Below are 12585 nucleotides of genomic sequence, written 5' to 3'. Positions count from 1 at the left end.
TATAATATTTTTGCAATTTTTCTCTAAGTCTGAGACGACTGTAAGATAAAGTAGTTTCATTTGCAAAAGCAATGACTTGCACTCTCTTCTGTTGTTATGCGCTCCCCTGTCTCCTTAGCTGAGTGATGGTTCTGGAGAGCCCTGGGATGGCAGCTCCCTGGCTAAGCTGCCTGTTGTGCCGTCGTGAGAGAGGAATCCGCCATCTTGTTTAGCTGTTGCAATGGGGGCACCAAGGAGCTTCTGCCGCTGGTGTAGTTACATCTACTGAAGGTGTAGAAAGCAGAGCAGCACAGAGCGTAGGCCAAGACCGCTCACGTGAGGAGCACTGCCAAAAGGCTGGGAACACCATGAGGGGTTGCTGGCTTCCGGAGCAGCTTCTGTGGGGTCGCTGGCTTCCAGAGCAGCTCCTGTGGGCAGCTTGTGAAGTTAAGAAGCAGAAAAGGAGCTCCAAGGGGGAAGGAAGATGTTTGGGGCTGGGGAGTTTCAGCACACCGGTCATTTTGACGATTGCCTTGTCCTAATTCCTGTGGTAGAGTGCAGAACTGTTTGTGGTTGTGAGGAAGATAGGCAACTAGGAAACATCTGGACTGAGATGGAGATTATCAAAGAGTATTTAGTGGGATACACAAGAATCAAGAGGGATAATAATCATAGTAACAGCAACAGCGGATACTGGCTCCTTGTCTTGTCCTTGGGGCTAGTCTATGATCTAATGTGTTTCAACTTGTTCAACCTGCACGATATGTGTAATGTTCCTGTTTCAGAGAGGAGTAAACTGAGGCATGGCAAGGTTAAGCCAAAGGTTACTTGCTTGTTAGAGACACAAGCTTCAGACTCGAGCACCCTGACCCTGGGCTTGTCTCTAAACTGAATCCTGAGTGATCCCTTTAGACTGAACACACTCCACTCCCTCTCAGTTACTAGCTTTTATGACCAGTTTTCAAGACCTGTAACCAAGGGTGTATCAGCATCCCCCAGCTTTGCTATAGATGACCTCTGCTATGCGAGTCCTAAGAGGAAAACCTGCCTAAGTTTTATATTTTAGAATTTGGAGGTCACTTTTGCTATCTCAAATCAGTTGGAACTGGCCCGTCCTCTTGGACCTGTGCAAAGTGTAAGACCCTTTGACATCTGCTTTTTGATCCGGCTAGCACCAGCATATTCTGAACACGTGTCCTGTGAAGAGCCGGACATCTGGTCATGCATTCTCTAGCCTCTGACTACCTCACCTTTCCTCGCCTCGAATACCCTTCCCCATGCCTCTTGACGGCCCTGCTTCTTTATCCCCTGGGCATACTGAATCCCAGTTTCAGGGAGATAGGCTTGAGGTTTCCTTTCGCACCTTCATCCTTGGCCCCTGTTTTTGTTGTCTTCTCATTTCCTCGACAAAACACCTGACAGACGAAACCTGATGGCGGATGAGTTTACTTTGGCTCACGGCTTATGTAAAGTCCACCATGGCAAGAGAGGCAAGGCGGCAGGAGGGTATGGAGCCTGGGTGGCTTGAACCTGTCATCAGGAAGCAGAGAAAGACAAATGCTCCTGTTGCTTGCTCCTTGTTCATTCAACCTGGGACCCAAGTCCATGGGACGGTGCCATTGGCATCCCTTCTCACCTCTGTTAAACCTCTGGAAACCCCCTCACAGTCACACTCAGAAGCCCATCTCCAAGGTGATTCTAAATCCCACCAAGATTAATGATCACAATAGACTTAAACCCTTTCTCTTTTGAAAAACATTGTTTCAGCATAGAGTCTGATGAGCAGAATGAGCCTGGTTCAACACCAAACCTGGAGACAACTCTTTCCCTCTGTCCCCATCCATCTCCTTTCTTTGACGGCAGTGGAGATGAAGTGGAAAGCCTTGGACTCTAGCCATTGTGCTGTGATCTGCCCACCCCCTCCGAATTTGCTTTGGGCAGAGCTGGAGAGGGGTGGTAGAGGAGGAAGATGCAGGTTGGCCTGTCACCCGCAGGAACCCCACAGGAGGATGAAGGTCTGTACAAGAGAAAAACAGTGGCTGGGAAGAATGCTTGTCTTCCTTGGCTAGAGTTCCCATGTAGGAGGTTGTGGGAGGCATCTGGGAAGGTGTGTGGCACAGTGGGCCCCAAAGCCCAGGATCTGTTCTTGTCCTCAGTCCTCTTCGGAGCCCCGCCTCTCATAGGTGTGAGGTGATGGAGGCGTGGGGTCAAATCTCGGTCTGCCGTTGGAAGTTTCTGCTAACTTCTTTCTACTCTAAAGGATTTTTTTTCTTATTTTAAGAGTAGTAAGCAGTAAGTTCTGGAATGTCTGGAACATGGAAAAGAGACTGAATAAATATACTTTCAAACCCGAGACTCAGCTCCTGGCCAGGAGACACGCAAACTTTTTAATATCCTTCTTCTGCATCTGCTTAAACGGAAACAGCCCCTGGTATTTTTAGCTGCTGTGTAATCAAAGGGGGAATGTATACTTTTTTCCTGTCCTCGTTAGAACAGGAGAATGAATTGCTCAATCCTTAGCAGAGTCCGGGAAAGGAGGAAAATCCCAGAGTCCCCACTGATTGGCCCCTCCTCTGTCCTGGCCAGGATTTAAACCCAGGGAGGGAAGAAGAGAGAGAAGTCGAGGGATAGACCAGCCCTGAGGTCTGCAGTACCCGGACCAGCTCACGGGAGGCAGGAGGGTTGGAAGTGGTGTCCAGCAACCTCTCAGGTAAGAACGCCAGCTCCTGACAGGAGGCTTTATCTGTGCTGGGGAGGAGGATGACCACTGTGGAGAGGCTGCAGGCTGAAGCGCACTGCTGAAAATCCAGGTAATGCAATATAGACCAAGTTCAAAACCGACTCCCAGGACCTGTGAGCCATGTCTGCAGCAGGTATTAGACTCTGTCCTCTCCACATCAGTAGGTACCGTCCCCTTACCTGCCGAGTGCTAGGGTGCTAGATTCTCTCTGGAGCAGTGCATTTGAGATTAAATGTTTCCTAAGTCTCTTCTTGTTTTTTCTTGCAAAGGCCTCTTCTCTCCGTGTAATTTCTTATGTGTTATAGCTCGCTGTTCTCTTAAAACAGAATTTTCATTCCAGTTGTGATTAGGAAACTATTATAACTTTTCCATCTTTGAGACTTTATGTGAACCAATGAAGATGATGTTTGTGAACTCCCATGAAGGGACTCATTTAGTTGTATGTGTTTTAATTATTATTTGTGAGTAGGAGAATTTCTTTCCCTTCAATTCTCATATAGTTACCCTTTTATAGTGCCCCCAAAGCAGGCATTTTGAAATACTTCAAGAGTGATGTGGTAGACTAATTTTTGGAGATCTGACTTCTTATTTGTAATTTTTGAGGGTGGGAGAAGGTTGGGATAAGAAGGGAGGAAGACCAAGTGGGACAAAAACAGCACATCACTCCTAAGGACGAGGATTGCTTAGACATGCATTTATAAAAGAATATGCTCAAGATAAAGATAATCAGTTATCCATACCAGTCAGTCATGGCTCTGCAGCCCTTGCAGACTCAGACTGAAAGGTGACAGTGTCAAGAGAAGAGACAGGAGGAAGTAGAGAGTATCAATACTGGGGTCATTTGCCCCAGAGACAAAGGGGAAATCACACCTGGTTTTCTTTCACGCCCCTTTGAATTCTTCTAATGTTTCCAAGTGTGTTGATGCCCAAAGCAAGGAAACTAGGGCACATGATTTCCAGCCCATCTTGTGGCTGTTGGCTTCCATGCCAGCGCTGCGCTGTGGTTTGACACGTAGGGTGGGCTGGCACTTTTCTGAGGTGATGCCTGAGGAAGGTATGCCCAGGCCACGGAAACTCTACCTCCCCATCGCTCACTCCAGAGCCGTGCTCCCATAGGGTCTAGCTGCAGACATGAGATCATGGTATAGGTTCTGCTGGAGCATCTGGAACCTCCAGTCTGGGAGCGGATGGTGCGGTGCCATCGGGTCTGATTCCTGATGGCAGCAGCTTGGCCTGTTCCACCACAGAGGACTCAGGCAGATGCCAACCAGCTGCTACCTAAATATGTGCATAGCCAATGAGGGTATGTAAATTCTTGGAAGTTAGCATTGCCCCTTCAGCTGGATGGGAGGCTGGAACTTTAAAGTTGTTTCAGTATGTGAAAAACACATTAAACTAAAGAGAGGAATTGTAACTTTGCTTTATGCATGATTAGCATTCACCTGCAGCCCAAGTGTCATCAGGCGTCCATCACCACCATGGAGAATTGGGATAATTGTAGAACAACTAACACTTTATCATTCTGGAGACTGGGTTGGTAAAAGCAGGCTCCCGAATTTAGATCTCATATCTATTTTATCTTTCCATTGTGAATGGGACTGGTCCATGGGGATTAACGGAAAGCCTTCCTGGGAGAAATTAATTCATTCCCACGGGCATAAATGACTGTCTTTGCCCATTGTTCACAGACAGTTTTAAAGCTCTTAGCATAGAGACTGATATATAAAAAGTGTTTAGAAAACGGTAGCTACCATTATCATCATTCACTGGACCCTTTGCAAAAGGCAGGTTAAGATTTAGTTGATAAAAGAAAATGAGCCTGTTGAAACTCCTGAAAAAGTAGCTGAGCTCCAGGGATGGGCTGGGCGTATCATCCATTGTCTGTTCTGTCCTGGATGGTTGGAAACATATAGAGATCGAGGGTGTTGCCTAGGGTTGGAGAGCCCTTACAAACTCTTCCTGGGGACCCATTAGGGAGACCCACTGGACCAGGAACACAGTCTAGGATGTGATATCATATAAAGCCACATCTTTGCTCTTGACTGGTCTCTCATCCTGTAAGGAATGCCTGTTCAGAGAGTTCGACCACAGGTAAGAATGTTTGTATGAGTTTGGCTCAACTGCAGGCTGGCCTAGCAGAAAGAGTGCTGTCTCCTATGCTAGATTCTCTTATATATTGAAGAATGGGAAATGGGGACATTGGTTATCTGAGGTCTCATGTCCTGGATGGGTCACACCATTGTGGGTTGTTCAGCTCCCTGAGAACTTGTTTTCCTAGACCAAGAACTCTTGTCGCAAGATTCAGAACAGCCCAGGGCCCAGGCTGTCGAACACCGGCAAACTAGGCTCAAGAAGAGTGGAGTGAGGAGTGAAGTTTGCCATGACATTTGTGGCTTCAGGACATCCACAGCCACCCGTTCCTTCATTTCTCCTTCGTAGTTCAATGGGTTCAACCCTATTATTTGGGGAGAGCATATCTTCTTAGTGACTCTATTGGAAATCCACCGTAATTCAGCTTTTCTAAGACCCAAAGCGGTACACTCATTTGTTTGTGGTTAACTCTTAGGCAGGATGAGGTCATGCAGGAGCAGAGAAAGCCTTGAATTTAAGTACGAAGCATTTTGCCAGTGGCTAGAAGTTGGCAAGTGCTTATTTGATGTAAGTAGTATTTTTTTTCCTGACTCAGAGTATGTGTCTTTCTTCGGAGAGAATGAGGTGACCCAGGGGCCAGTCAGCCCTTCTGAGAAGACCTTGACAGCTGAGAGACCATTCTTTCCTGCTAAGATTTGGTTGACATGATCCCAGTGGATAGAGGTCTTGGTACCCTCTGCTGTTTCCTACCTCCTTGTGGGAAGTGGTGGGACCTAAGCTGTCTGGGAGAGAAGGACAATTCATCATTCCAAGCATTAGCTTGCACTGGTCACAGGCCAGGCAGGCTCAGGCTTCCCACAATTCATCATTCCAAGCATCAGCTTGCACTGGTCACAGGCCAGGCAGGCTCAGGCTTCCATTGCTGATTTATTGATGTTTTGCTGAGTACCTGATGTGCCTTGGCTTTTCCCTTCCTTTCAGAGCCCTCTCTCGAAGGAAATATGGCAGGAAAGAGGGTATTCCGTGTTTTTCTTTCCACATCTACAGTATATATTGCAGAAAGATGGAGAATCCAGACATTAACAGTGGATAGACCTGGTGTGTGATCTCAGCTCTGTTGCTTGACTAATTGACTGTCCTTGACAATTATTTAACATCATTTGAGTGTGTATGACAAAGAGTATTGTTGATTGATTCTCGTCATTTTGAGCATTAATTAAAGCCAATGTTTTAAAATTATTTGGCCTAGTACCCACCATCTAATAAACACACACAACTCTAGTGGCCCTTATTATTTAATTTACAAAATACTTGGCCAAAGCTGTGCTACATGGCTAGGAAAACAGGAGGGACCTGTATCATCCTAGCAATTGCCATCTCTGAACTGACAGGCAATCTGGGCTGGGAATAGGCTTTCAGATTTGGACATGGTCCATTTGGGCTAGAAATGAAAGCTACAGGAGTATCTGTGGCCACCAAGAAGAAAGAGCACGCAAACATAGACCCTTGTGACATCGGTGTGTCTCAAGGCTGATCCAGGAGACCTTCATCTAGGTCATGGTGAGCAGTAAACCCTGTGAAAGACTTTCTCAGAATGGTCACAGAGGCAGCATTTACTCCTGCCCCTGTCCCTTACCTTCTCACACCACTCAATGCCCCTCCCATAATCATGAGACAGTAGTTCCTGGGGGACCCTTGGTTTCCATGGTTTCCTGTGTATAAATTCCCTTTGCCTTATGAATTCCTCCAGCATCTTCCCCACTTTCCACCAGAAACTCCCTCCCCATAGAATCATCTTTAGTCAGAAATGTATCATCTGCCATTTTTCTTGGTGAAATTTGGTGTCCCCCTCCCCTACCCTGAGAACTGTCTGCGGTGTGCTCTGCATATTAATACAGAGGATGAGGTCATGCCTTCCTCATGCTCTTCGGCTAGGCAGGACTTTCTGCCCCCACTCGCTGGAGCCGGAGCCAGCATCTTCCCTTCTTGCTCACACTTGACAGTGTGAGATTGAGGATTTCCCCTGCCCATCTTCTTTCGAGCAATCACTCTACCCAGGAAAATCTGAGCTCAGCATGTGCAACCCGAGAGGCTGTGATTAGCGAGGACATCTTGTTACAATTCAGGACAGGCGACACAGAAGGCTCCTGCAAGAGCTTCTGGGGCTTCTCGTATTCCAGGCTTCAAAAACAAACACTGGGAGACGGGGTTTTGGACAGCCTTGCTGTGGTTTATGGCAGGAGTTCCCCCCTTTTTTTTTTGGTTAGGAACTTCTTCAAAAAAAAAAAAACATCTGCATTCCATTTAGGGCTCAGGAATAGTGAGCAGAGGGCTGGAGGAGGCGCTGGAGGGTAGGAGTGAACAGAGAAGTTGGTGTTGTTGATGCTATCATTGCCCAGAGGGGGTTTTGGAGAGTATAGATTATGTCTTGCTACACCCACAGTAGGTGCTTGAGTGGGCACAGGAGCACACGGAAGTGAAGGCTCCACTGCTCGCCTGGGTCCAAACCTGTGGCCTTGCATTTAGTGGTCACATGCTCAGCAGCAAGTTGTTAATGGTCGCTGCTCCTCAGCTTGCAGTTTGAGACTTGAGTGGACAGTTTGTGTTCAGTTGCTTTGTCACGGAGACGAACTTTTGAATGAATCTCTAGTTCATATTTCTGTTGGGCTCCTACCCTCCAACTCATTTTTGTAGCTCTCCCAATTCTGCCTTCTCACAGAGGTCTCAAGCAGATTCCCAAACTTTTCTATGCTTTGGGATTAAATGACTTTCGTGAAGTCAAATCCTTTTCCTTGTCAGAACCTCATTGCCCTGCAGTGCAAGGCTTTTCCTTTGTCCTTGCTCCAGTTGCTGGTATCCACACAGTGTAAAAGTGTGTGTGTGTGTGTGTGTGTGTGTGCCTGGATGTTGTTTGTCCTCTTCTCACAACTTGTACAACTGTTCTGGCTTTTCCAAGTTGCTTTCTGGGGTGTGGTGTAATGGACACCTTTATTAGTTAGCTCTCTCAGTTACAGTGATGGTGTCTGTAGTACTGAATTCACACCCCTTTGTAGGAACTGTTCATGAGTGCCAGACTCCCTGTTTTCCCTGCTGGTACCTTCTACTTTGCCCACTAGGACAGAGAACCCCTGCTGAGCCTTGAGGCCCTGTCTGGCTGCAGCCTGGTTGGTTGCTCTGTGGGAGGCTTTAATGAGCCTCGCTCTACAGCACCAGCCTGACCTAATCGAACTCCAGGATGGAGTTTTTGTGGCTCCACCCACATCTCTTCCAAGGGCCAATCTCTAAATTGCTCCTGGCTAGTCAGGCATTCATCTCTTTTCCTGCCATGCCTTTCCATTCATCTTGGTTTCGCCAGCCTTCCTAACTTTCCGTAGATGCCTAGATGCTTCCCACCTATTTATTAATGGAACCCTGACAATAAGAGATGTCCCCTGATCATTCCATCTGGAGAGTGTCGCTTATTATCTGTGGGTTCAGGTGTGGAGTCTTGGAGATAGTGGACTTGGGTCTGAGTGCTCTCTGCCCTTCCTGGCTGTGGTGTCCAGGACAACTTGCTGAACCTCTCCAGCATCTACCTCCTTGTTGGTGCAGAAAAGCATGGTATGGTGGTGAGCGTGGACCTGAGAATCAGATCGCGCAGTTTCCAATCCTCCTCCTGGGCTGGAGTATATGTAACTTAGTGATAGAAACTTGCACGGTAAGCAGAAGATCCTCCCTTCAGCATTGAAAGAAAAAAAATCCCATGACTTCTTAGCTGTGTACTTGCAATGTGCTTCTGTTCCTGTCTGTAAATATGTATATATTTATAGATATATGTGTGTATGTATGTACATACGTATGTATGTATGTATGTATGTATGTATGAATGTATGAGTGTAGTTCAGCATGAGAGCACTTGCCTAGCACGTGCAAGGTTAAGCTCAATTCTAAGACACATGAAAAAAGTCATGGGGTCAACAACAGGGTTGTTGTGATGAATGACTGAGTTAATAAATGCGAAAACTCAGAACAGTTCCTGTCACATAGAAAGCATTCTATGTGCTCCTATTGCTGTTGATCAAAGAAGTGGTCAATGTTCAGCCTGCTATAGACACCAGGGATTAGGGTGATAAAGGCTGGCTTAGGTGACTGTGAATAGAAGCCCTTCCTGGCACTGTGAATTGTGTATGGACTCAGAATCTGCTAAAATGGGCACTTTCCTCCCTGCAAGCCTCATAGCTTTCCTTGTGTTCTTTTCCTGGATCTAGGCCTCCTGGAGTGTCTGATCCCTTTCTCCAAGAATGGGTCTTTGGGGGATCTCTGCCTTCCCCCTGGGGCTCCTGCTTGCTTCTGTGCTCCTGGTGGCTTCAGCCCCAGCCACTCCGGAGTCTCCTGGCTGCAGTGACAAGGAGCAACAGGTCACCGTCAGCCACACCTACAAGATCGATGTGCCCAAGTCAGCTCTGGTTCAAGTAGAGACTGACCCACAGTCCCTCAGTGATGAAGGGACATCACTCTTGGCAGCCGGGGAGGCTGGGGAGGAACAGAACTTCATCTTCAGGCACAACATCCGTCTTCAGACTCCACAGAAGAACTGTGACTGGGCAGACAGTGTCCAGGACCTGCTGGCCCGGGTGAAGAAGCTGGAGGAAGAGATGGCAGAGATGAAGGAGCAGTGTAGTGCCAACCGCTGCTGCCAGGGAGCTACTGGTGAGACCCCCCCCCCCCCCGGTATTCACTCTACAAACATTTAGTGAGTGTCTGCTATGTGTCAGGTTCTCCGCTAGCCTCACGGGTACTGTGAGATCCTGGTGCAGGCCCCTCTCACTGTCAGCTTTTCTTGGGGTGCAGGACACACCCGTGCTGTTTATTTACTGATACAGCTCATCGGGCATCTGGAAGTCCAGGCAGGGAGGGTTTGATAGGCTGGCCTCGTGGGCTCATGACACCAGAAGGGAAAGATCCCAGGACAGTAGTACTGACAGGCCTGATTGCTAGTCAAGAGGTAAGTATAGAAAGGGGAGAAGGGAAGCCAAAAATGTTATGAAATTTCTCCAACTGTCCAACGAGGCTAATTTTATCAGTTATCACAGTTCTGAGACTAGAAGGTGTGTATTAGTGTCCTGGCCCATAGTAAGAATTCAGAGAACTAAACATTTTTATTAGTTATAAAGTACACGTTTTTTTTTTTTCAAAGAATGATGTTTTCTCAGCTTCATGTTTTGTTTCTTCTTTAATTTACTTAATTTTATGTACATTGTTGTGAGGGTGTCAGATTCCCTGGAACTGGAGTTACAGACAGTTGTGAGCTGCCATGTGGGTGCTGGGAATTGAACCTGCATCCTCTAGGAAGAGCAGTCTGTGCTCTTAACAACATTGAGCCAGGGCTATTTTCTGTAGACTTGGTTCACAACCAGCCTTGCTTGGTCCTGCTCCTTCCACCTGCATATGGAGCCACTGGAGTCCTGCCCCTTTGAGGCTAGAGCCCGCCCATCAATGTGGACCACTTAAAGTCCCTTTATAGAAAAACTCTAGTCACCACCATTCAGAGAGGAAAGGGCCCAGTGATTTCACCCAAGAAGCAGCGTTTTAGACAAACAAAAGAGAAACTGAGATTTGACGCCAGTGGAAAGTGTTTTCCTCACAGAGTCCCCACAAGATCCAGAAAATGTCAATCATCTCTAACCACTGACCTTCACCTGTTTCTCCCCTCCTGGCAGATCTGAGCCGTCACTGCAGTGGCCATGGGACCTTCTTCCCCGAGACCTGCAGCTGCCACTGTGAGCAGGGCTGGGAAGGCGTGGACTGTGAACTGCCCACCTGTCCCGGGGCTTGCAGCGGTCACGGGAGCTGCGTGGATGGGCGCTGTGTGTGCGACCAGCCCTACGTGGGGGTCGACTGCGCCTACGCCGCCTGCCCCCAGGACTGCAACGGGCATGGCGTGTGCGTGCATGGCGTCTGCCAGTGCTATGAAGACTTCACTGCGGAGGACTGCAGCGAGCAACGCTGTCCGGGTGACTGCAGCGGGCATGGCTTCTGTGACACCGGCGAGTGTTACTGCGAGATGGGCTTTACTGGCACTGACTGTTCCCAGGGTGAGAGCCGGTAGAAGCGCTTTGAGGTCCACCCTTCCCACGATCCTTGGTCTCAGTTGTCCTAAGTCTATTTATTACGTGTCTTACTTGAGAATCTCTCCCTTTAACCTAAATAACGATCCTTTTGGAGGGCTCAACAATAGAGTTGGCTGGTGGGTGAGGGGCTCCTCAAGTTCCACCCCTACTCTAGGAGTTTAGACAATTGATGGCTCTTGGGCGTGGCTTGTAGTAGGTTGGTGAGCACCTCACCGAAGTGCGTACAGGAAGCACTAACTGGACTCAACCAGTTATATACAGAAAGAAAAATGGGGCGGGGGGGGGGGGGGGGAGAAGAGTGGGAGGTGAGAAACAGCAAGGGAAGGAGGAAAGGACCTCCCGGTGGGTAGAAAGGAAAGTGTTTAGGGGGTGGAAGTGGTAGATACGCCCAAGATACATTGTACCTTTGTATGAAAATTTCAATGAATTAAAAAAGAATAAAGTGCTGGACCCCCGGCACTTTTTGGTAACACATAAAAGTTCCTGGTAGGGATCGAGAATATGCATTTGCAGGAATTCCCCTGGGCCTGCTCCTGGTGGTGATGGTCAGCAACCAGGCAAGAACTTCCTGGAGAGCAGTGTCCAGAATGGCGCGATCCTCGGCCTGCATCCCGCAGGCCTCCTTATAGCCGTAAATAAGTGCTAGTTCACTTGCCCGCCCAGCATCACCTTCTCCACCTTCACCTCTTGTTCCTGTTTCGCTTGCAGTGGTGGCTCCTCAGGGCCTGCAGCTGCTCAAGAGCACAGAGAATTCCCTGCTGGTGAGCTGGGAGCCCTCCAGTGAGGTGGACCACTACCTGCTCAGCTACTATCCCCTGGGGAAGGAGCAGGACACAAAGCAGGTCCAGGTGCCCAAGGAACAGCATACCTACGACATCACCGGCCTGCTGCCTGGCACCAAATACATAGTCACCCTGCGCAATGTGAAGAAGGACATTTCCAGCAGTCCTCAGCATCTACTTGCCACCACAGGTGAGACACAGCCAGACACCCCAGGTTTCTCCTGCTTTCCCCACAAATGCTCTGCTGTTGATTGCCCTAACTTGGAGTCTAAAAACAGCAGCTGAGGTCCTGGGTGCTAGAGAAGCCACCTACTTCTCTGTGGCCCTCTTTCAGATTTCTGAGTCCTTCAAGCCAGCAATGGAAACCTGATGGACTGAGTCTCAAGAGGTCTCCTGTTTCCGGGAGACCAGGAAGGTCTAGTTGCCCCCACACTCCCATACAAGTAGCCAAAGAGCGAATTGTTGGCTCCTTACTGAGCTTTCGAGATCATTCAGCAAGTTCAAATAGGGCTGGGTGAGAAGTGGTTGAAGTTTCCTGGAGCAGGTAGATTCAGGTTTACAGAGTTGTTTACAGAGGTATGGGCAGTATTTGGGTAGCTGAACACTCAAGGTCTAGCAGCAATCATTCTAGCTCGAAGGATAGGATGGGCGTTGGTACACCGACCCAGGGGAAGCTGTAGGAAAGGCTGCCCAAATAGGGAATGCTGATAGAGGGATACAGGCAGTCTGTGGCACCCCTGCCGGGAGAGTAAAAGAATCAATGGCTTGAGCTCTTTTCTGTTCTCCAATCTATTGCTGATTCCTTCTGGCTGAAACCAAACTGGAAGATGTAATTCACAGAGACAAAAACCTGGGACACAGAACAGGGTGGAGTCCTGGACAC

General features: G+C 48.3%; 1 protein-coding gene across 1 annotated transcript in view; it reads left to right on the top strand.

Moving 5' to 3' along the window:
* Positions 1-9070: 9070 nt before the first annotated feature.
* The window catches only part of Tnn (tenascin N), a 62257-nt gene continuing 58742 nt past the window's right edge, over positions 9071-12585 (top strand). The window contains exons 1-3 of the mRNA XM_075988366.1: positions 9071-9499; positions 10510-10884; positions 11629-11892. Of these exons, the coding sequence (XP_075844481.1) occupies positions 9091-9499; positions 10510-10884; positions 11629-11892 (1048 nt within the window). The 5' untranslated portion in view covers positions 9071-9090. The remainder of the gene's footprint in view (positions 9500-10509; positions 10885-11628; positions 11893-12585) is intronic.

This window comes from Microtus pennsylvanicus, chromosome 10 (genome assembly GCF_037038515.1).
Source record: "Microtus pennsylvanicus isolate mMicPen1 chromosome 10, mMicPen1.hap1, whole genome shotgun sequence".
Taxonomy (NCBI): domain Eukaryota; kingdom Metazoa; phylum Chordata; class Mammalia; order Rodentia; family Cricetidae; genus Microtus; species Microtus pennsylvanicus.
This window is presented reverse-complemented; position numbering and strand designations above follow the sequence as displayed.